Genomic DNA, 26,655 nt, shown 5'->3' on the forward strand with positions numbered 1-26,655 from the left:
TAAAATGAAACTAGTATGAAACATAGACCGGAACAGCTGTTCGCGCAGTTGGAGCATTTAAACTGCTCGTTTTAATTTTGCAAATATTCGAGTTGCTCCAATAGTTTAAAGGATTTATTAGCTGTGCTGTAAGAAATTAGTTCATCTGATAAAAAATAGTATATTTGATTATTCGTGTCAAAGTAAAAATATGAGGAAATGTAAGAACCAATTGTATTACTATATAACTATTACTTTTTATTATTTTATTGATTAAAAACAAAATTGTTCATTAAATATTCTCCAAAACACATAACATAAGTAAGTAATATACACTTTTTGTGGAGCTTTCAGTAGCATAAAGCAACCATTTCCTAGATAATTTGAAAAGCTATGCATATGTTTTCCATAAACCAATAAAGGATAATTTACCACTCTGGGGTTAATTGTTGATAAATATAGTTAAGTGTAAGTCACACGTGTCTCCATAGAAGCAAATACAATATCATGCCAGTTCGTGAGGAGAAGCAGCTGAATCATCTCATATGCAAGTCAAGTCTTTAATAGAAACAAAAACTTAAGAAAAATATGTCCAAAAAATTATAAAAAAAATATGAACAAATTATTAAAAAAAAATCGAATATACATACTTAAGTCAAACACTAGAAGAAAAGAATTAAGTTACAGTAAACGTATTTGTTCATTCATTCAATCCTCTTTGTTGGTGGTAGTCGTAGTCTGGTTTCTTTGGAAACCGAAAAATGTCAACTATTTAAAGGCATAACAATCACATTTGCTACATGAGTCCACAAGACACCAGGAGCATTAATTTACGAGTAAACATGCATTTTTTCCGACATTGTCGTAAATACAGCCACCAACGGTGACAACAAACCGTACTGAGTTTCTGACTTTACTCTTCCATGTATTCATTTGTGCCATTGAAATCAAAATGATAGACATGTAATTGAATCCCTCTAAGTAAATGCACAAGACTTGAGCACAATGCAGAAAGACTTACTTTCAATGCTATGTGCTTTATGTGCCAGCGGTGGTCCAGTTTCTTGAAAGAAATATAAGCTTACGTAAACACAGCAAATTGATTTGTTGTTCATACTGCGAGGGATCAAAAAATTGTACTTGGATAACATTATACCATAAAATGAGCGAAAAGGAAACAATTGATTCACTTTAAATGCTTTATGGTAACAATTTAAACAGTACTTCAGTTAAAATCTATATTCTTCAATAGATAAATCCTAAGCTCTGTAATAAAAAATATTGACTTTAAAGTTAACAAAGTTTTTTTGAATTGAATATTCGACAAATTTTTTTTAATAGGAATAATATATATATATGTGGTATCAAAAAGTTTAATTGCTATACAGAAATATATATCTGAAATATATATATATTTTCTTAAGGTGATATTGAATTTTAACTTCCATAAAATCTGTAAAATCAGAAAATTGTTTCTTTGATTTTCCAATTTTTCTTAAATTTTCTTAAATCAGCGGAACACACGACGAATTTTCTTTTGGTACCAATAGCATAGTAGAGATTATGCTATCGGTCTCGGACTATCCCTAACGTTAAGGTAGTTTCCCCTCTAGAACCGTCTGTATGTAGTATAGTCCATTTATTTAATTTAAAATATGCGATTCGCTTGTTGATGATGCTTTTAAACATTGTATTACTCGTTCATGGTATATTGTAGAAGTGATGAATAATGTTACTAGTATTTCGTCATATTTTAAGGGTTAAATACTCTGGCTTAGTTACAACCAGAGTTCGGAATGTGGTGCACAAAATCGCACACTGCACTGTGCGAGTGGAAATTATTTTTAAAATATGCACACGCACATTTGTGGTGTTAAGAAAAAAAATGCACGCACTCAAATTTGTTGTGCGATTTTAAATTTCACATCGCACAAAGCGATGATTGTGCACACAGATTCGTGCACACACATTTGTGCTGTGTGACTGATTTTTAAAAATGTGCACAATCAGATGTGCGAGAAAATTTTATGCTCGCACCGCACTGTGCGACAAAAAATTCTCTTTGCACACGAGTGTGCTGCTCATATTACGTTTGCACAAATGTGCACAAATGTGCGACTGCACAAACGTGCACAAATGTGCGATGCACAAACGTGCACAAATGTGCGATGCACAAACGTGCACAAATGTGCGATTTTGCGCTTGCACCCAAGGGTGGAAAAAATTACAGGAACTTCACAATTTTGTTTGAAATAGAAAATATTATTTTGTTGCAAATTTTGAAAAAATTGATATTTGCGTTCGTTGGGATCGTAATTTATGTTAAAAATTGCATAAATTAACAAATATTTAAAATAATTATTTTTGTTAATTAATGTAAACTAAAAATTATAACTGTCTTAACCTTATTTGTATTTTAACTTAAAATATTAGTTTTTTGTATATTACTTTGTGCATTTTTAAATGCAAATATAGTAAGTGAACTTAAAGTATTTGTTTGGAAAGTTTTGCACCAGTTTAAAAAAAATAAAAACATATTTTAGGAAGATTTTTTTATGCCCAAAAAATATGAAAGATTAGGAAAATATTTTTTTTGAACAGGTAGCAGGTATTGGTATTGGTGTATTTGTTTAATAAATTTTGCAACAGTTTAAAAAAGATAATACGGGAGGGCCACAAATAGATATTTTTCTTCTCCAGAAATATGTATTCACATAGGTAGAGTATCTAACATTCATTAAAAAACGCGAAAGATTAAGAAAATATTTTCTTGAACAGGTAGCAGGATTTTAGCGCCCTTTCTACTGTGATAAGTAAGCAGAGATATAATTTAAGTGAAAAAAATATTTCAGCAATGTTATTAATAAGATTAAATGAAAATTTATTTCAAAAAATATGTAATAAAAATTATATATTTTATAATAAGAAATTAAGATATTAAATTATAAAATTATTTCAATAACTTTGTTAAATTTAAGCTGTAATTAAAGATAAAAAATTAATTGAAATCTAATAACAAAATTAATTCATGTTGTTGTAAAAAATATTTAATTTGCTTTTTATAACCTTACTAACGAATCTTAGTGTACAACTTACTATTAAATAAAATTTTATGAAGTAGTCCGAAATTGATATATTTAATTTTTTCAAAGTACGATCCGTAGAACCGATCCTCTTTACTTATAACATTTCGAAACAAATACTCTTTCTCTATTAAATTCATGTACCTATTGAATATAACAAAGTTTTCAAGTACATTGTGAAATTAACTTTATTCCCATATTTTAAATTAATAAACCTTAAAAAAATAAGTAATATAAGCAATAAATGTAAATCTAATAATAAATTCAAAATTAAAATATAAATACAAAATTATTTCTTCAATAAAATATTTCGCATTAAGACCAAAATTAATACAAATCAGTTTTCCGTACTATTTTGCTGCGATATTTGTCATAATATTGTGCGCTTTTAAATCATAATTTTACACAAACGTGCAGTAGACATTTCGTCTCCGCACATTTGGGTGCATTTTTATTTTCGAGCCTGCACACAAAATGTGCTTCTCGTATTCTTTTCTGCACACGTTGTGTGCGAGGGCAAGTTGGCTGCCGCACACACAATGTGCTGTGCGAAATAACTTCGGCACAAACAACGAATGCGTGTGCGAGTTTTATTTCACTCCACCACACTCGTGTGAAATGTGCGTTTCGTTTGTGCACACAAGATGTGCACTTAAGATGTGCACAAAAATTTTCGCACACCACATTTGTGGTGTGAAATTTTAGAATCGCACAACATTTGTGCGTGGTGTTTTGCATTTTTGTGCACAGCACAGTGTTTTTCTGAACCCTGGTTACAACTACATCTCTCATTTTTTAGGAGAGAAAATATATGAGATAAGTTGCACATGAGTCTTCATACACTAACTATGAATTGAAAGAGCATACTCTAAAATGGAGTATAATCAGAATTGATCAGAATGGTGGTTTATATAAGAGGGTGTTCAAATACTTAACATGTGGAACCAAGAGGGTAGACCCTTTCTCCAAATATAAAAGGATACGTAATTATTCACGACTAATATTGTCTAGAAGATTGATCCAAGTGCTGAATTCATATACAATATCAAAGATATTCTTGAGTTTTGTGAACTTGATAAGATATCGGTAAACAGACCATATCAATATAGCTCTGCTGCTCTTCCCGAGGTTGAAAATTTTAAGGTAGTGATAGTGAGTTTAGAAAGTGAGTTAAACTGAACATTTTAGGTGAAACAGATATATCTCTCTTTTCCATATCCATCACGAAATGTAACTACATCAAAGTTTAAGTTTTATTGGTAAGGGAGATCAAGGTTCACACTGGACTGTAGTGCCAGATAAGAAGAGAAGTTTTATTGGTACGATGATCATTAAAGAAAATTATACTTTATATTGGAAAAAAAAACAAACATTTAATTTGAATAATTCAGATATTTATTTATTTTAATTTTTTTGTTTTTTTATTTATTTATTAAAATATTTTTTCCTAAGTATTTTTGGAATACGAAATTTACAATTAACTTCAAAAGGAAGTTTAATTAGTTGTTATTTTGCATTTCTATTTGTCATGAATTTGAAATATTTTCAAAATTTCTATTATATTAATTATACATATAATATAAAATTTACAATAAATAATTTTAATATATTTTTTTTGTTTATAATATAAATGGCAAAATTTGCAGAAAGCACTTGTTTTCATAAAGTTAATTACATTAAATTTTCATATTTTTTTTTGTTTTATTATTAAATCAAAGTTAATACAATTAAAATTGGAAAATATATTGTTTACATATACATATGTATGTGTCTATAACATTATATGCTTGCATATATTTATAATAGTTATATTGTTTGCATATATATTTATATAAAATGCTTACAGAATATATTTAAATACAATTTTTAAAATTGTTAATAAAATTAGTATATTTTAATGAGATTTTACATGGTGTGTTGCTTTTTTATATTATAATAGACGATTCTGTAACAATTTGATTGGTATATATATTTATGATATTATATAAAAATATTTGCAAAATTTAATTTTTTATTTTATATTTCATATTAGAACATGTATTGGTTGTTATAGTGTTTATCATGCAAAGAACTCTCTACATATATTATATATAGTCCTGAGCAGATTCTATAAATGTGTCCAGCTCTTGATATATATTCGTTATATTGACAAGACTGTGTATATAGAGCGTGATGTGCCCACTTACTTTACCGATATCAAATAGAAATCTTTAAAAGTGGAATTAATTGTGAATACCGGCAAAATAAATATTAACTATTGTCAGAAATGGGCATTGCTCTAAAGATTGTTAAAAGTTTACTGAAGACTCTACTTTTGAGCATAAAAAGTCTATCATTAGCACACATATAATAGATGCTACTATATACTCAATAGCAAACTGGAGTATACAGCTATCGATCAAACAATAAATTTTATACTCATTCGACCTGCACTCTTATATGATATAAATTATATCATATAATGATGAAGCAGCATTAGGAGTGCTCGAGAGTTCTTCGTAAGAACTTTGTTCATGAACAAGTTGACAACAACTACCTCAACTATAAACTTTATAATTAGCTTATAATTGCAGTTTGTTCTGTATACTCTATTTGAGCTTCATCATGATGCTGACATCGTTTAGCGAATCAACATTAAGCTGTTTCGATCGCTACATTATTCGAGTTGTTAAAAAATGTATCTGGATACTAAAACGATAAGCGATATGGGAAGTTTCTGTCTCCTGTTTCGTTTAATAAAATTAAGGTAAATATAATAATTATTATTGTAATAACTATATATGAAACAATAATAATTATTTATAAAATAATAATTAATATAATTATAATTATTATATTTCGTTGCAAATGTATGAACACTATATGAATTGTGAGCCGGGTAAAGGCGTGTATGGAATAAAATTATTTGTAGACAGTTTCTCGAATTTTTTGTTTTGAGTTAAGAAACTCGGAAATGATTACTGTCAGTTATATAAGTTCATTGAAACGTAGCACTTGTTCAAGATTCACGCAAAAATAGACTTATATATATATAATACAAAGAATTTCTCGATGATCACTCCTCTATAATAACCAATTTTATTACATTTACTTTCTGTATAAAATTTAATAGTATACTGAATTATTGATTAGACAATATTGTGTTTCCAAGTTCATGGTAAAAACTTTTTACTTGTTACAGAATCGTGCTAAGTTATAGTGTTTTCTTTTGCTGTTGTTGTTGTTGCTGTTTAATATTAAGTTAGTATTTCCTATATTTAATTTATTAACTAATTAAGTAAATTAAAATTAAATTATTTTGTAAGTAAAAATACTGTTTGTGCAATTATTTGATTAGTTTACGACATAATTTCACTTTAATAATACAATGCAAATAGCTTTAAGTGCAACGCTAAAATAAGTGTGCGTAAGTACTTATAAAAAATTAACTAATAAATCTTTAAACTAAAGAATAAATAATATTTTTTATAATAATAAATTATGCTATAATTCTGTATGGGTATAAACAATATGAGTTTGAAAAAAATTACAGTTTGAAATGCACTGCAAAACGAGAAATTTTGTACAGTTTTGCTTTTAGGTTACTACGTAAATGTAATGAGAGCTTCAAGGATTGAAATATAAATTTTTAGGACTCTAGGAATTATAGTACAATGAAATGTATATTAAACATTTAAAGATGACGGAATTGAAATATTACAGTTTCGAATAATGGAACTTTCCATTTTCTTAATTTTAATCTACAAAGTTCCTTAAAAGTGATCTTTTTGTTAAATAATTGATAATAAAATATCACAGTCGAATCTTGGAACTTTGCCTTTGTCTATTTTAGTACATAAAGTAAAAAAAGAAAAGAGTTTTTTTTTTGAATAAATATTGGATATATTTCCGAATGCAAACTTGGTAGTCGCAGAATTACTGTTAAAATACATAGCCGATAACGATAGAAGTTTATTTTTATGTACATAATATGTAAATATAAATCTATATATATGTTAATTTATATGTGCGGAAATATGAATCTTTATGCGCTTAAAATACAATTAAAATCTAAAAAGTCTTCTATAGTAGAAGTGAGCTTGGAACTTTCATTGTTGGAACGTGTCTTTTACGTGCACGTATGCGTCAGCCAGCCAGCGCATGCGTGCATGCCTAGTACAAAAACCAACGTTTAAAATCTTATCTAAAAATAATTTGCATTTTAATTAACAGTTGAGTGCAAAATAAAGGACTCAAAATACATGTTATAAAAGAAAACTACATGGATGTGAGATATTTCGCTTTATAATTTCATAGAAGGATTGTAATTTTAAATATAATGAAAAAAAAAATAATTCAGAGAATGTATTTATAAAATTTTTAGACAAAATTTGTAATTAAAATTAATAGTTTAATAAATTAATAAATTACTTTAAAACATATCTAAGGTCAATTATTGCTTAGTTTGATGAAGTGATAAACAATAATCAAGTCAAGACGTAGAGAGGGGTCATGAAGAAACCTCGCAGTTAATAGAGAATAAAAGTGCTCAAGTGCACTGACTCAACTAGCTTCAACAAAATAAAACAAAATTGATTTTGTTATAATTAAAAAAATTTTAGAGAATTTTTTCATTTAATATTACTACAAATGAAAACTATTGTGCTGTCCCAAGAGAAAGTTTTCGGATACATTAAGCGTATTAATGAACGTAACAATATCCACATAATCTCACTCGACAAATTAAAAACCAAATAAAGGTAAAGGATTTGTTACGAAAAATTTACTGGATGATTACAAGTAAGATTAAAAAAGGTTTTACCCTGAACTGAACACTGATATACAGATATCAGTGTCCTTTAATTCCATCCTTGAAAAGTGGTAGGAGCGAAAGGTTAGAGGAAGGTTACTTTATTTACACTATTCAACACAAATGCGTATAAGTGCTGATAGAATCTAGCAAGCGAATATTCCGCAGAAAAACTTGAGTCCAATATAGAAACTTAAGTTTCCACTCTTCGTGAGCTAGTCAGTTGATAAGCTAAGGTTGAATTCTTCATGAACAGATATTCAGACGAGGATTACTTTATTTACACTAATCAACACAGATACGTATAAGTGTAAATAGAATCTAGTAGCGGATATTCCGCAGAAAACTTGAGTCCAATATATGATGTTAAGTCACCACTTTTCGCGAACTGGTCAGTTGATACATGACTGTCGAATTCTTCATGAAAAGATATTCAATAGATGCATGAATGGTTATTATATCTGCAATACAGATATTTATTTTGCTACAAAGTAATCCTTAACTAAATTGTAGATTGTTTCCAAGGTACATAGAAAATTCTTTAATATGTTTTTATCCTTTTAAGGTCAAATAATCTGTGTCTATTATATTGCACTTAACTGTACATGCATACGCTCCTATGAGCAATCAAAATGAATCAATAATGTTTGTTTGTACAATGATAAACGAGTACACTGAAATAAATTATATTGATATAAAAGTAAAATTAAAGTTAAAAAATCTCAGTTATATAAACAAAATAAATAAATAAATTAACTCTTAAATTATAACAATTTTTTACCAAAAAGCAATATGCTTTCCGTTCTTTTTCTTAATTTCGCAATGAGATTATGTGCTTATCGATGAAACCATGTCAATTAATAGTCATGGCAGGTATGTAACTTAATGTATTGGTGGAGGTGTTCTATCTGGCGACTTAGAGATAAGTAGATTTTTTGGAACATGCTTTGTCATAAATTCATGTTGTAAAAGTTGGTTATTCTGTAGTTGTTGTTTCCGTCGACGATTCTGTTTGCGTTGATATGGTCGCAAGTTGTTACTGTCTACGCTCATATCCCCGTAGTAACGATTACTACTCAAAGAAAGAGCCAAATTCGTTGTATTACGTCGCCATATACCCAGTGGACAGCTAGTAGCGGTGCGCCAATCTGGGAGGCGCACGCCCAGCCGTTGACATTCATGTGCATAAGCAGCAAAACTGTCACAGTGACACATTCCATTCGGGCACTCACATACATCCATTTTACATGAATCAATATAGTTATTGGGATTTAATCTATTATCACAGTTTCCAAATACTTCAGATTCTCGCAGTGGTTTACAATAGGCATTGGACTTACGCTTATTACAACTAGGTTGTACAGCAATTTTATCAACTTTTCTTGAACAGGATTTAGGGCCACCAACTTTCCAAGAATTTGCAAATCGCCATATCTCTTTCTCTGAATGATTAGAACCATCGCGACTGGTTAGATCGTCGCGTCCAATACCATTATAATTACCACAAAGACCACATAGTTTATGTTTATAAGTTGCCGGTACCATAACTTGTAGAAAATTATTTCCATCCCATTCAATATTGATGCCTAAACTTGTTTTCAACAAAATACCTTCTGGAGAACGTTCTATACTCAATATTGAACCTTGGCTATAGGGCATAACAACACGAGAGCCATTCACTTTTACACGCATCTTCTGTCCTAGATTAATACGTACATCTTTCATTTTAAGCGTTACGGTTTTTGTCCATGATGAACGTTTTGTGTCACGTCCATCATTAGTCAGACGTATAGAGAAGCTGTGATCTCTACAATCAGCCGCTAATAAATATTTACAAGAACCTTGAAAACTAAAAAATTTGCCATCGAATGTCTTGAAATGTGGATCACCAAATACTGTACAGGTACCAGCAGATTCAACGCATTTTGGGCAGCACTCTCCTGGTAATGTTTTCAACAGTTCATTTGTCCGACACTTGATGGGAGGACAGCGCATCTCCGAACAACGTATATTACCACTAGTGCAACGACATGAACGACAGGGGCCTAAGTTCCAAGTTTCATTATTGGAATAAGTGATGCCATTATGCATACATTCACTGCGCACCTCAGATATAATGCAACGTGGACAGCATCCATCCATTTCTTGATATTCCGGTGAACACTCAAGTATTGGACAAGTTTTACGTTGACAAATGGAGGTGCCATTCGTGCAAGTACAATTTGTACAGCGATCTGGTGTGAACTGAGTTTTATCATAGTACACTTTGTTGCTAAAGATGCACTTGCCTACAATAGAAGAAGATGAAAATAATTATCTAAATGAGTTACATTTATTTTGATTGACATTTTTAAAGGAATTATATATTTTTTTTACTTACCCGTTACTGGCATAAATTCACGATGTTCGGTACACCGAGGACAACATTCATTGGGATCTTTTCGCTGTTTCGTTATAGGACATTGCAAAATAGGACATGTTTTTTTAGCACAAGTCAGTTTGTTTCCTGTACATTGGCATACGAGGCAACGATCATCAATTGAAGCTACAACTTCTTGTCCTTCAGATACAATCTGTCCATTGATTTTACAACCTAAGTTACATTTAAGAAAAACAGTTTTATATTTTATAAATAAAATTAATTTTAAAATATTTTCGTACATGAATATCTTAATTAATTATACTTTTAACTTTTGGTAACAATGTTAAGAAATAAGAAATAGCTGTACGTCATTAGAGCAGTCTCGATTTCAATCAATAAATTTATGCAATCTCGTTAACTCCTTCTTATCTTGATAAAGGATTTTTAGTAAAACCAATTAAATTTACCAACTACTTTTAAAATTCCACTTTAGTACTAACAAAATCAAGTGCATTACACAAGAAAAAAAAACAAACTACAGAAATAAATTAATTAAATGCATGTTTATGTAAATTTATCAGCACAATAAAAATCTCCATTATGTATTCCTTTTTCATTAGATTTATACTCGTAACTATACTGGTACTCTTCATTAAAATAAGTTATCAATGCAATAATTTTCTTTTCTTTTTTGTGAAAATTGTGCAATGTTCCTTTCCGACAATGACCTCCCCGACAACACTGCCACAACATCGGTCGTGTATTGTCTATAAATTGCAAATTAAATCAGAAAAAAAACAAATGAAGACCACCTTTGTGTTGTAACAATACTTCTTAGCCCACAGAGACACATTTTTTTCTTGTTCGCAAGGTTCCTTAACCCTACAACTGAATTGGAAAGGTATTTCAGTCTTTTAGTGAAGTAGAAATTTTAAAAAGAATTGTTAATTTATTGTGATTTTTTGAGAAAAGTAGTAAATATTAAAATTAAGTATAGTCTAGTATTATGTCCGAATGCCTGTTATAACTCCAGCACCAAATATCGGCTACAACAAATATAATTTAATTTACTAAAAGCATAAAAGCAAAGGGGAAATTAAGTAGAAGATTAAAACTATATGTTATATTAAACTTTATTCCAATGAAAGATAATCTGCACCTCGGTTGAAGGTTGATTGGAATACGATTGGATTGGTAGTACCATGTTTTTTTAAATGTCTCTATTGTTCTCTTTTCCAGTGAAACATCATTCCTCGTGACTATCCGGCAGCGCGTTTGGAATATGATTGTATTGGCAACACCATGTTTTTCAAAGACATTGTTTCCATTGTTCTCTTCTTCTGGGAACCATCATTCCTTGTGACAATCCGGCGACACGAATGGAATACGGTTAGATTGGAAGTATTGTTCATAGTATGGAAATTATAATATTTGTTTAATTTTTTGTACGTATTTAAATAAAATTTAATTAGCATTCACATAGCAAAAAATATATTTCTGTTTGACTATATATATGTTTATCTGTCTGTATATATCTATTTCTGTTTGATATATTAAGTTTGACAAAATGTTTCTAATGCAGCGAAAGAAGCTAGACTTCATATAAATTGTGAGCATAAGGTAGAGTTTAAAGTTAACATAATATATTTCAGAATAGATATTTGTAGTGAGGCCTTCTATAGGAAAATATGATAGAAATCAAAAGGGTGAAGGACCTCTCTTCACTGACGTACTATCAAAATTTCATTGAATTTAGAATTTGATTGGTGTATACATAGTGAAAAAAATACTTATGCTTGAAGGATATATTATATATTAAATATATAAAATGTTTAAAAAGTAATGAAAGAAACCAGATTTCATATAAATTAAGAATATAATGTAGAGATTAAAATAAGCACGACATTTTTAAACAGGTATTCGTATTGACGTCAACTATTAAAAATTTTGGGGCAAAAAGTTCCTTTAATGATGTATAGTCACAGTTCTTTAAGAACTATTTTCAATAACCCCTATCCTTATATATAACAATAGTACTTTAAGTTGTTGAGTACTTCTATCTCCAAAAACTTCTGTCCTTATGTCGATTATCTACCTACAAGAATGATGTCAATGGCGGATGGTGGATCTTTAGGATTGCAGTGGGAGCTGGCACATAAAAATTGGGCAGTGTTGTAATTTACTAAGTAATTCATATTTTGTAAGTGTATTGAAAGAAGTCAAAAATAACATCTGGTCTGTAGAGGTCTACAAATGAAGATATTATTGCAAGTCGACATTAAAGCGACTTGTAAGCGTGTTACATGATCGTGATAAGTTTTGGCTTCAATAAGTATATTTAAATCATTAGTTATTCTAAAAATTGTCTATATTATTACTCAGGAAAATATTCATTGAGTATTCTTAGTGGTGACTATATTAGTATGGTTCACATTCGCCCCATTGTTGTTATTTACTAGACTTTTTATTGCCAATTTCCAGCAAATGTAAGAAATGTTGGCTGGAAGTAACAATGCTATATACAAATAAAATAACTATGTCTTATAAGATTTTAATTCAAATAATGCGGCGGCCACTATTGTTCCGAGGAGTTACAGCACATCTAATGGGCTGCCATCAGAAATATGTGGTTGATGAAGGAATTTAAATATAAAGGCATCATATAGGTAGTTTCTTGTTGGATTTGCCAAAAATCAAATTATTATATCAAATATATAGGTATATGAGTGTGGAAGATGTGTGGCTTCCTAAAGCTAAATAATTTATTCCAATTTGGTTTTGTTGGATGCGAAACTTCACGGTCGTGATGTTAATTGATTGCCAATATCATGCAATTTGTCATTACTGAACTTTTCAGATTTCCAGATTTAGAATTACTTAACATTTATGTAGAGTTACGCATAAGATTGTGTGTTTATGTGGGTAATCTTTTGGTATTTCGAAGTTTTGAATAAGAATAGCCGTGAAATTAGTGCCGCGTTAAAGTTCGCTATATCTCAATAAGTTACTGAAAATCATATTGAATAAATACAGTACTCAAAATCTTCTGCAGAATTCAAGGATCAGAAGATCAGTTTATCAGTATCAGTTAATCAGTTTATTTATGTAGCTTTAAAATGTTTTTAAAGTGTATGATTAAGTTCAGTTCTTTGGTTTACGTGGTCGTTCGCGATCACTGCATCCTGATAAGTAATATAAATAGTTAACTTGAGTTTAGTGTAACCGTTTATTATACTCTGTATTTTATCAAACACAAACACAATATTCCTAATAACCATAATATATCAAAACTTATTTTCTAACTAAACTGACATCCTTAGAAATTATCAAAGTTTACTTAAATTTCATATTCACAATAATACTATTAAAATGAAATTTAATTTAACCAGGCTTAAAGTCGGTTATTCAACTCAAATTATTAATAAATAATACCAAATTTTTTTTTATTAAAATATGTGCCGAATATATTAATTGATTACTAAAATACTATATTATTAATATAATTTTTATTAAAATCCGGATTAAAACAATATTTTTTGGTCAGTCAAGTTCCTCTAAACAGTTTATCGGTTTTGTCTTAATCGTTGATATTAAAGAGTAAAAATTATTTGTAAAAATTTTGAAATTCTTTAATTAAACAATAGATTTTGCTAGTAAAACTAAATTAAAATCAAATAGAGCAATAACTCAAGATTATAGCTTTTTTTAAAAGCTTTGTATATATATATTATATATATATATTATTTCTCATCTTCTATTATTAGAAGAGAATAACATCTTACCCTTTCAGATAATTTATACTTTTAGTAAAAGCAAAACATATGTGAAATTTTTTATTCTGTATTATCAAAGATTTTGCCTACAGTAAGATGAGATAAGGATTTGATGGATGATTCATTTAGTAACATATTTGTAGCTGGCCTATGAGTAATGCCAGCAACTACCATTTTTGAAAGAAATCAAATACAGTAATCTGTTTTTAAATGCTCGTAGCACAATAAGTAGTTGGTGTTGACTGGCAGACAATGTGTTTACTTCTTAAGATTCGATTTTTTAGATGTTGGCATTAAGGGCTTCTTGAAAGTATATTTGGACCTCACAACTCGATCGGTGTGTATTTGGTTTTTATGAAGTAGCAGTAAAAAAAGTCTTACGGTGCTTTAGAAATAATTCGGTATGTCGTTGTTTGTTTGTTGTCGTTTTACATTATTTCGCAAACTCAACTTGGGTGTCTCCTGTTTTCTTTAAAATTTCTTTTTCTTTGATGACAAGCATATTTATTTTTTTTTATTAATTTTTTCTTTCAAGTTATTTATAACTTTTTGTTTAACTTAATGACTCTAAAAGTCAAATTGGTTCCTCGCTAAATCAAGGGAAATTACTGACTTAAAAACACATCTCAATTTCATGCTTAAATGTTTCCTTTCCTTTCCAAACAAACAAAACATAAATTATGGCGCATGCGCGTATCTTAAAGATACGTAGTGGCTTTGCTCACTACTCACATAAGCCACTACGAAAGCGTATGCCCACTTATGTACGAGTAAGTAAGTGTGTAGCAAAGAGGTTCATGTACGCCCTTATGTAGATCTTTAAGTGGTTTTTAGTTATGCCAGCGTTGAAAGTTTGCAGCATCGAATTGACCGAAAGATCGAGGACCAAACACACAGTTCAGTGCTTGTGTAAACAAAGATTTTTAATGTCGACGTTGCTGATGGAGTTCACAATGCCGCTGGCTTTTCGGAAAGTGCCTAGTGCCTTTGTGCCATAACCGAGCTTAGCTTAAGTAATTCGAGTAGAAGTTTATTGAACACAATCAGTTTTGCGGTTAAGATGCAGAAGTCAGTTAGTGCTTCATGTAGTACGAATACGAGTATGTCAGCGTATATTTTTTATTCTTATATATTTTATTTATTTTAATTTTTTATTACTTCTTCTTTAAACCGCAAAAATATGCGTGAACACGAAAGTCATGACTTACATCTTACTTTTCGTAATTACTTTATACAAATAGAAGTTTCTTAAATAAAATTATTTTTTAAATTAAATTTTTTATTTCCACAAATGTTAATAAAGAAGTATAATGAGAAGAAGGATTCTTATTATATGTAAAAAAAATTATTTATTTTTTTTTTATTTGTATAACTTCTTATAGAATGGATTTGACAATATATTACTTTATATACCATATCTTTCAATAAATAATTCAACTCACCTAAACATGTGGGACAACATTCGCCTGGTCTTGGTGGTGCCGCTTGATTATCATCGCATTGCGTATAGCACTTCATTGTTGTTTCTGTGACAACACTGGCAATGCATTTAAAAGTTCTACAAGGATCTTCTGGATCAGTCCATTCAGTACCACTTGCGTAGGCAAGTCCTTTGAATATACATCCTGCAATATAAGAGATCTTATATTAAATCGTTCGTATAAAATTTTAATTGTGAAAGTATAAACATTACCTTTACATTTTCTGCAGCAAATATCAGGCGCTTTCGAATCTAGTAGATAACAATCATCAATAGACGGACAACTTTCTTGTTCACAATTCACAAAACCATTCTGAAAATAATTATAAATTTATTATTTATTAAAATAATTAAAAAATAAATAAATCATAATAAAATAAATAAAAATAAATTTATAAATCTATTTATTTAAAATTAAAAATAAAAAATATAAGTAATTAATTCAATCATTCTACAGGTGGTTTATGATTTTGTTATAATATAAACGCAGCAAGTAAATTTGTTAATAAAACTTTCACAGCAAATTAACAAAAGTCCAGAAGAATGTGTGAACAAAAAAGTCAAGTATGGCTTTGGGTCAGTTGTTTAAGGAGTGCTGACTCTGAGCTTTAAACTTGTCGGGGCACGAGTTTGATTCCTGGTACTTGCAGTCTCAAAAAAAAAATTATTTACGAATAATTAAATACAAGAATTATTTCCAAGACCACTGATGATGGGTATTTGGTAATACTCGAAACAGCTGTGTGGTCAGCCCAAAAAGTCAAGTAATTAATATAATGCAAAAATTTTTATTGTTGTAGTTCACTACTTTTCGAAAACCTCTTTATATTTATTTTATATATTTTATAAAAATAATATGATATTCTAAATTAGTTATGAAAAACTAATAGATCTTTAATCATAATTTGTGATCTAATGAATTCATTCGGAATCCAATCCGAATTAGTTTATTAATGTTTATATTTATAGGTATATGTATTTGTATATGAAATCTTCAACTTGTCCATATACAAGTTTTTTTTTGCCTATGCACTGAACACAATCCGATAAATCGAGAACAATTGATCATTTTGACTTACTTTATATCGATTTTAAAATCAAATCTTCAAACCTTTTATTACGTTGTGAAATTTTTATAGTTTTGTGAAAAACGGAATCCAATCCGGATTAGTTTATTAATGTTTATATTTATATATATATTTGTATATGAAATCTACATGTCTCTATACAATACCAAGTTTCTTTTTGCCTATGACCACAATCCGTCGCACGCAAAAATGAGTGCCGGACTCGCACAAATAAACCTCTCTCTCTCATTCTTTTCTTAGTGATCTTTTCCTACCATAGGACTACGTTACTATTACTTTGAGGTAATATTATATCAAGACAAAAAATTCAAGACAAAGAAAAAGCAGTTAAAATTTGTATTTCATAAGAAGGGACGAATTACTTCCTTAAATAAATGGCATTGCTATATAAATCCTTAATGTGAATAAATTTACTAACGCCGATTAATACCTATAGTTTAAATAGTTAATGGTTTTATACGTGAACAAAAGATGGTTGCTATATTAGAACTATAAACAATATTAGGTAATACATAGCACACCTTTAAAAATCTATATTCGCTAAATAATTGCATTGAAAAAGAAAAGTTTAATGATCATGTAAATGAATATTAGATAATAAATGACTAACCAAACCCTTTATAGTAAAATAATTTATTGAAAATAAGTTTATTTCTTGGAAAACATAAAAAGCTAAATAAAAATGTTTATGCAATAGGATTTAACTAAATCCATTTTAAATTAGTAATCTTATAAGCTGTTAAAATATAAATTGAATTGTGTAGACCCTTTGACCAACAAAACCATGTAATGACTCAAATAAATTAGTCACAATTGCGTTAAAATGCAAAGATCATAAAAACAAAATAACAATAAATGTCACCAACGTCATTAAATATCGTATAACATTAAAAACAGATAAAAATATCGGATTGCAGTAGCTCTAAAACAAAAAAAAAAAACAAAACTGAATTATACATTAGCTCACCCACGCGTACATTTGCTTTTTATGCGATACTTAAAAAAGCTAATGAATGCAAATGAATAAAAATAAAAGAATACATTAATGACAATCAAATAAAATTGTATTAAAAGCTATTTTATCATTTACTTCTTAAAATAAAATCCTACACATTGCACTAGTCACCCAGCGACCCACAATATGATTTAGTTTAAATAAAGTAGTCGCCTTCCTCTGTAATACGTCTATGAATTTTTCAAGAAACTATTCAGGAAGTTGTAATTATGTAAATAGATAAGTGTTAATATTAAGAGTATTTATATTTACAGATAAAAGGAATGCTAAGTATTTTTTTAGTATATGTAGATGGAAATGTTTTTGTATGCTTTACACAAGCAGCTTTTTTATTGTTCTTCTCTTACATATTTTATATGCTAAATGAGGATTTAATCTTTGCAGTTAGAAAAAAAGGAACTTAATTTTGATAAAACTAATATTAAATTTTCATTTTTTTATATTAAAATTATTTTTAAAAATTATTATTTTACTTAAAATCAACAAATAGGTATAATACTTTCATATAGATTAAATGTATAGCTAGATGAAAAATTATTGAAAAAGTACTGGGGAAAAATGTGTGGCAATGAAATCTGAAAAATTTTCAAAGAAGGTATATATTAGGAAGGATCCAAAAAAAGTATATTGAGACACTACTTTGATGAGAAACAGTTAATACTTTTAAAGGCTACTTTGATGAGAAACAATTAATACTTTTAAAGACTAATTGTTTTTATTTAATTATTTATTTAATTTTATTTATTTAAGAAAAAAATTTTTTTTTTATGATTTTCGAAGGTTTTCTTACAAAGAATTAAAATAGACTAAATTTATCGTACATACATTATAAAGTAATTATTTCACCAGAGAAGTTCTTTTACTACATATTAAGAAATGTTAAATTTAATAATTGAACTTGAAGATGATATTATATAAAAAATAATACGTCCAGTAATAACTTGCGGGTGTGAAACCTAGGGATTATTAGATACAGAAGTATACAGATTAACAGTAGTTGAAAGAAAGATAATGCGGACATTATTTGGGACGATACAGGAAAAGAAATATATCGTAGCAGGTATAACTATGAAATTAATCAGCTAATGGAAGGTAAAAAAAATTAAAAACACTTGGACTGCATACAACATGCTATACTTATTCTTAAAGAAAGGACACAAATATTGTAAAGCGAATTTAAAATAACAAAAAATCTAGGAAGATAAAGAATAAGATAGAGTGACATCTGTGATCTTGCCGCATACTGAAAAACAAAGGAGAAAAACCAAGAAGAATGTGTTAATGTTGTGTTATGAGTCAAGGTTTTAAATGAGCTAAATAGCTATGGTGATAAAGATAAAATTATTCAGTGTTTATAATACCGTATCAGTATTATTAAACTGATCATTAAACTAAGTTAATATTTTCTATAAAATAAATTCAATTTTATAAAAATATTATAATAATATTTTAGTATTAAGATTGTTTAATAGAAGGTTTTGAATATAATCTTACATTATTTTAAGGACTTGTTATTATTTTGAAAATTTATTAACTTTTTTTGTCAAATAAAATAAGTTTGAAATTATATTAACTACTGATTGTTGCCATTATAGACACATAATTTGTTTTTATACAAATCAATCTGCTTATGATCTAGTTTTATACTACTCGAACGTATTTCCAAGTACGAATGAAAGAAAGTTCAAAGTTAGCTTAAAGTTACTTTAATAGTTTATAACTAAATTTAAGCTATTGTTAATGGGTAGATTTTTAAGTTTTTACTATCAACCTATTCGATAATTAAAAGCTTTGCTTTGTAACTTTAGGCTGGTGGAATTGTTGGCTTATATATCTTTGCTTCCGGTTGGCCCCATGATCAAATGACCTCATTCCTTTGGATTACTTTGTATGGAGAAGTTACTTCTTTGATCAGATATCTATTTTAAAATCAAATATTTAAATCTTTTATTACGTTGTGAAATTCTTGTAGTTCTGTAAAAAAACAATAACTAGAACATTTCAAAGATTTGAGTTATAAATACTTTGCTGCCCCAATTGTTCAAATTATATTTCATGACATTGAACTGGCTGGATCATATGTGGACAGTGTCCGCATTGCATTGCTAAAAAATTGCATAATCAATGACACGAACTGTGCAATTATGTTGTGTACTACGTTTCATTACATGAGACTTCAAAATTAGAATTCGCAACAGTATTAATAAAATTATTATATGGGTTTTGTAGTTGTTTGAAAACGAAAAAAAGAAAGAGATTTTACCTATTTTTGAGTCGAAAAAATATATAGAGCAGCATCGTTAGAAGGGTATATTTTTATTTGAATAAGAATGCTCTGTAAGATAGTGTACCCAATTAGTAATTAATGACATTTTACTCATTTGGTCCTCAAGAACCGCCATATATGTAGATCGATCAGTCCTTATGGGTATCTCGCTGTCTTGCAGGCGTTTGACGATGACGATGACGTATTTGCATTCTCACAAAAAATTGTTGAAAGTCAAGCCAGTGTAGACTAGTAGCTACAAATACTTATATTTCATTTTTGTTATAAAAAAAACAAACTTTTTCACTACAATCAATTGTAGTATAAATAACGAATGCGTAAGTGTTTTCATTTAATTTTTTATAAAATGAAATTGATATTTATTATCATCAGGTTACTTGGAGCTGTGGTCAACCGCAGATATCATGCAGATGGAAGATTCAAAATGAAATTGGCAAATCGTTTAACGAGTTAGTTAATATCAAACAACAAAAATATTTGGAAAGCTTATGTTTTTCTTAAACTTCCTATAAGAGTATGAATAAAATACTTATAATAATAGTAATAATATTGTTTCATTAATTATTAAGTTATTGTAAAAGCTGAACATAATTACAAATTTTTAACTTAATTTAACAAAAATTATTCAATAATAGCAATGTAGATATAAATCATAATTAATGAAAATGCACTTTATGTACATGTTAGAATTTTTTAGAAAATTAAGTTCATTATAATCCTGTTTACCATGTGGCATTTTGTTCACAAAAAACGAATGCCAGACAAAATACTTAAACAAGTAAAAAATTGTGATATGTACTATGGTTTGATATGAAGACAACGAACATAAAAAGTATCAAGCACAAAAAAAAAAAAGGAAAACAACATTATTCATCTGGCAATTGCCACAAATAACAATCTGAACAAATGCTGCTTACTTATGAATTAAAATCTAAATGTGAAGTCGATGTGCACGCGATTATAATGTACCTGGGAGGCGGGCTTCTATGGCCAGCTGTTCACATTGAATGCACCTGACATCGTTTCACTACATTTCAATACCAATAATTATTTGTTCAAATCCAAAGACACAAAATATTACAAATTGCATGTGACAGCCCATAAACAACAATTGCGAGTGACTGTTGCATTACTCCAAAGATTTCTTGCCTTCTTGCCTTCTCGAAATCTGAAATAACTTATCTCAAATATGCAATAATGTACGGCATTATTATTTTACTGATTGCATTCTCATATGAGGTAGTTGGTCAGAGTGGCCATAAAATTCACTTCATTTAGCAACATTTTATTAGCCATTATTTTGTTTATCTTAATAATATAAATTAAGATAATTCGCAACTGTATAAACATTTGCTGGTGAGATCTTAGAAAATATATCTATAATATTGATATATTGTATGTTTGTACCCATATGTATATTAAGCATAATTTTGAAATACATTTTTAAATTGGAATTTTAGCTTAGATTAAGCTATGTTTATGGAGAAGTATACTTCATACACAAATTAATGTAGATTAAAATATATCTAATGTAATTATTATGTTCAGCTTAAACACATTTTATTTTATATATAAGATATTTAATTTGAATCAATATGTATTTAAGTAACAAGTATGTGTATTAAATATTCGTATCAATATTGATATTAAATAATGTTATTAATGGACTTAAAATTTTTTTCAGATATTGCTTAATTATGATATTATTTTGTAGCATAAAAACATACTAATGTACAACATTCAGTTATATATTTCTAAAAATGTGAACAACATAATATAATATAATCATGTTGTATTAAAAAAAATTCCAAATAAAAATCTAAACCTGCTTTTCTATTACCATGAATATAAAGATTGGAGTCCTCGACGGTACTCTGATTCTGAACCCAATGCAATACACATTGCTTACTTCAGGCTCTCAAGTTGTTATTTTCACCTTAACTGACATATATATTCTTAGGTCACACTAAAATTATTTTATACCATACAAGAATCTAAATAAACCTCATGAGATTCTAAGCCTCGTCAAAACCTAGTTAGCAAACAATACTTTCTCATCCAGCATGCAATTTAAACATCCAATTTAACATAAATCCTTCGTTTAATAACTAGAGTGTTTGCAGATATATTTGAAATGAGAAAATCTTTACAGATTTATTAGTCTTACTTTTAAAGATTACTTAAACAAAATTAAGTAAAAATACAAAAAAAAAGCTGGAAGAATATTATTAAGAGAATATCTCTACACACATTCACGATAAAGATTGTCCAAAACAGATAATCTAGTTTTGTGAAGACGATGTAATAACATTAATAACTTAAATTATAAAATTAGTAATGTATGTTTAATAGTTTATATTTTCTTAAAATATATTTTGTAAACTTTTTCATAGTTTAAGAAAGAAAACATGTATTATTGTGATCCAAAGCAATAATGTGGTGTACGAGGCGTTTCCTAATTATTCGCTATACATGTAAAAAAATTAAAAGGGAGAGAGAGCATATTTAAAATTGATCGTTATAAAGGGTATATAAGAAATCTACTCTTGAAAACTCCACATGCAATAAATAGGCTCTCAATATCTCTTATCTCATTGACAAATATATAATTTCAGTCGACTCATCCGAAAACGATTGTTGATAAGTGGGCTGATTGGGTTAAGAGTGATAGTACTGGTTTTGGGAATGGAAATGATTTACCGTTAATGATTAAGTAGAAGTACTAGAAGATTGAACAGAGCAATCAATATTTTGAATATTTAAAATTATGTGTGCCACATTTGTTAAAAATGCGACATTCGACTTTAAAGATTTTGTGACTTTGAAGAGCAACATTTAAACTTTTTTGGAAAGGATTAAAATGATGTTGTCTAATATTTCGTCACTAATGAAGAGCTTATTATGAAAATCCTAGAGAAGCTAAAGAACAACTCAGTGCTGCAACTCGTTAGTTAGTTGAAGTAAAAGGAGGAACGAATCCTTTGCAATAAACTAAGAAAGCTGTTTTGAATCTATCCCAGTAATAATGAGTAGAAGAATGGTCAAACTAGAACCAGCCAGAAGCATTTATAAAGACGAGAGTCTGATCTGTGCTAATGCTGGAGACATCGCTTAGTGTGTTAAAGAAGGGGGCCCAACAAACTTTGCACTAGTTCTTGTCAAGCCTGGATATAGACACAACAAGTTTTCTCGTATACTTACTACGAGAGCTGGTTGACAACTGTAGCAGGGACCCTAGCTCCGTTTTATGCCGTTTTAGGGTCCAGTGCCTTGTAAAGACAGATGTTAACCTAAATACCTCTAAATACCTAAATATTTGCTGTTGCTGACTTGACAAGTCAGAATTTCTACATTTGAAATAGATTGACCATTTAGTCTTTGACTTGACTACTGAGCCAGTATGGCCCCATTCACTATTTACATGTCGCACGAAATGGTTTCAATTGGTTGTAGTATTGAATTAAAACCATGATTTATTATATATCTTTTCTTTTTCTGTGAATAACTTGTTTTCAGAGAATTACAGTTTTGCAGATTCATTCCAGTAGCATGTAACTACAATTATTACTACTTTTCAGTCATATAAAATACTGTCCTTATTTATGTAGGTATTAAAAATTATAATCACTAAAGTTAATATAAAATTCGAATATTTTTATGCATCAGTAATATCTATATGTCCAAGAATTTCAAATTATTGTTGCAGTTATTTAAAAGCACTGCATTATTTTTTTTTTCATAAGCTGTAAATATAATTGGAGTAAAAGTAATTATATTTGACTATTATTATTATATTTACTAAACTACTTTAAATCTTACAAAGTTTCTTTTCTAACTGAAATGTTTTCAAATAAAAAGCAGTTAAAAGGCGCCATAAAAAGTAAACTGATTTTAACATAAAACTAAACTCAAACTGAACAGACAACTTAAGTAGAGTTTTTGTAATTTATTACACATAAACTGGACTTTGCCCGCTGGTCTGTTAACAGATACAACCATTGTAATTCCAACATGACATAGTGAAAATTTGCCATTTGACGCTTGAAGTGTGCTAAGTACTCTAGATCTACGCGCAGATCTAGAAGGTGAAGCAGTGGTAGGCTGAAATTTTAAATACTTCTGTCTACTCGTATATTTAATATATATTCACATTTACAAATCGATGTACAATTCGATTTTGATACCGCAATTAATGTGTGGACCACTTTAAGTAAATGAATATATTTTTATGAGTAAAAATATAATTTTTTTTCTTTCTATTCTATGCAAAAATATTTCAAGCTCCACTTAATGACAATCTCGCCAGCATATCAAGTTTAAATGTGCTCGACACACATAAAATTATCAAAGTGTAGACATCAGCTATTTAAAGTGTTTACATAAGTTAATTATGCCAATAAAATGTGATTTCCTTTTAAGGTTCAAGAAACATAGTTTTAATAAAACTGATTATTACTTTTTGCTTGAATTTTAGCAAATAATTTTAAGAAAATTTTAGTCTTATTTATAGTTTTATCTAAACATTTCTTCAGATATGTATATGTGTATATCTTCGTACTTTTAGTAAAAAAATTTCTTTTTTTTTATTTCCTCACCTCTGCACAGATATTTCACTTGTTTCCAGAGGCGGAACAGTGTAAGCAAAGAAGTCCAAAGATGAAATATAACTCCAAGTCTCGGTATAAGTTGGTTTTGTTTTGTATATCCACACAAGTAACTTAACATACACTTACACCACATATTCACTAAGATACGAATATATTGTATATGGTCATAACCACTTTAATATCAGACAATCACATTTGCAAACGGCCTCTAACGACCTTGCTTTTGACAGCAAATGATTAGCTTTGTCGCGTGTTAATTTCGAGTTGACTCTGTTAACATAAAAACTATATAAAAAATACATAAACACAAATTTTGCTAAACTATTCGAGTTTATTTTTTTTTATATCTTAACACACATAAATAGAGATACATACACGCGTATCTAAATATCTATAGTGTTTTTATCAATACTCAGGCTATAAATGCAAATATAATGAAATCCATACATTCGGCGATGGCTAGCCAACCCTGTGGATTAGGAATATCAATTCTATTCTTTCGGCTTTTCGGATTTTCGGATTGTTGGCTTTCGACTATTTTGATGACGTTGACGTTGTTTAACGATGAAATTATTTATTTTTATGTTATTTTATTGTATTGACAATTTATAGGAGTTCACATTCTTTCAACATTTTGCACTTTTATGAGCTTCTATAAGAATGTTTATACATATTAACACTAAAATTAATTGTTCAACCAGTTTGCGAGTAGTTAAGAATAGTTTGAGCTTAAGTGATTTGTTTTATTGCTTTTTCTATTAAGCACAGAGATTAATATTTTATTCTTTTAAGTAGTGAATTTATTTTTTGTGTTATGTGTTTTAATACAAAAAGCGTTTTTAATAGGTCATAGCTCTACAAGAATTAAGCAAAAAAAGAAAAAAACGCAAAAGTATTTAGCAATCTTCTTAAAGTAAATATCTTAGATATTCTGAACTAATTTATTTGATGAATGTGCAGGAAATGTAATGTTATTCTTCTATTATTTTTGTAATATTTAAGGTTTAGTACTACACATACGAGTAGTTGATTACAAATTTAATATTCTCAATATTTAACAAGGTCACTCACTATTGTCCTCTTCTGCTCGTGAAGCATACAGCCTCTGCCATAGATCTAAACCTAACTCTACTGGATGCTTCGCGTCATACCTGTGTTATATTATTTCAGTTATAATTAGCATTATAAGGTTCTCTGTCTACAGTTCTGAGCCATGTTTGTGCTGATGCGCCATGCCTTTTAGATCCTTGGGGGTTCCATCTGAGTGTTGTTCTTGTAATATTGTTAGCATGTCTTCGAAGTGCGTTGCCAATCCATCGGCTCCACAGGTCTTTATTTCTTATTCTTTCAGGCTATCTTATACCAAGTATTCTGCGCAAGCACTTGTTTTTGACTCAATGCGGTTGTAAGCTTTTCATGTTTCACAGCCATAGAAGAGCATAGATTTTATATATGATTTGAAGATGCGAAGTTTTGTTTTACGAGATATTTGACTCGATTTCCATACATTCCTAAGCATACATTCCTAAGCTTTATTTAACAAAATATTGAATTGAAAAATAATAAAAATTATAAAAAAAAAAATCTATAAAAAGGGGTTTATATCTCAAAAGTGTCTTGTTCAAATAGCTTAATTTGGATATTAATTTTGTAATGTTGGTATTACGCAGAAAAGAATATACCCAGAGAAAAGCAGCTAGAATATGCTACTAAAACCTGGACTTTAAGCAAAACAAATGAATATAAACTGCAAATATATGAGAGGAAGAGGGCACTTTTTAACAGCTAGTTGAACTATTCATCGTTAAGGACAAAAGACTAATTATATTATCTAAATTCGATGGTATGTATTTAGTCTGCCTTTTTCTATCTTTAGGCTTCTTGAAAAGGAGGTGGTAGCAAAATGGCGGAACGAAAAGTTATCTGCTGAACTGTCAGTGCAACCAACCAACCAACGGCAAAAGTTTCTGTGCGCTTGCAAATAATATAAACAACTTTAGGCAAAATGTGGTCATCTGTTGCGAGTTGCCAGTATAAAAGATAGAGGAGTTTGAAGTTAATTGGTCCACATTCATTTATAAATTGCATGCAATAAACTGCAACAAGCTTTAAACTCATATATCATGAATAAAACAGATGTGAACTATTTAACTTCAAACTTCTCTATCTTTTATACTAGTAACTAGCAACAG

General features: G+C 28.9%; 1 protein-coding gene across 1 annotated transcript; it reads right to left on the reverse strand.

Annotated features, from left to right (window-relative positions):
- Window positions 1-8,629: 8,629 nt before the first annotated feature.
- Window positions 8,630-25,754, reverse strand: LOC119674691 (BMP-binding endothelial regulator protein-like). Its single transcript, XM_038085846.1, has 7 exons — window positions 25,666-25,754; window positions 25,535-25,614; window positions 19,524-19,543; window positions 15,680-15,779; window positions 15,429-15,611; window positions 10,232-10,444; window positions 8,630-10,139 (listed from the first exon to the last, which is right to left on the reverse strand). Exons 1-7 carry the CDS (start codon window positions 25,752-25,754, stop codon window positions 8,734-8,736), a joined length of 2,091 nt encoding a protein of 696 aa, XP_037941774.1. The 3' UTR covers window positions 8,630-8,733.
- Between the last annotated feature and the right edge of the window lie 901 nt (window positions 25,755-26,655).

This window comes from Teleopsis dalmanni, chromosome 2, assembly GCF_002237135.1.
Source record: "Teleopsis dalmanni isolate 2A chromosome 2, ASM223713v2, whole genome shotgun sequence".
NCBI classification, from domain to species: domain Eukaryota; kingdom Metazoa; phylum Arthropoda; class Insecta; order Diptera; family Diopsidae; genus Teleopsis; species Teleopsis dalmanni.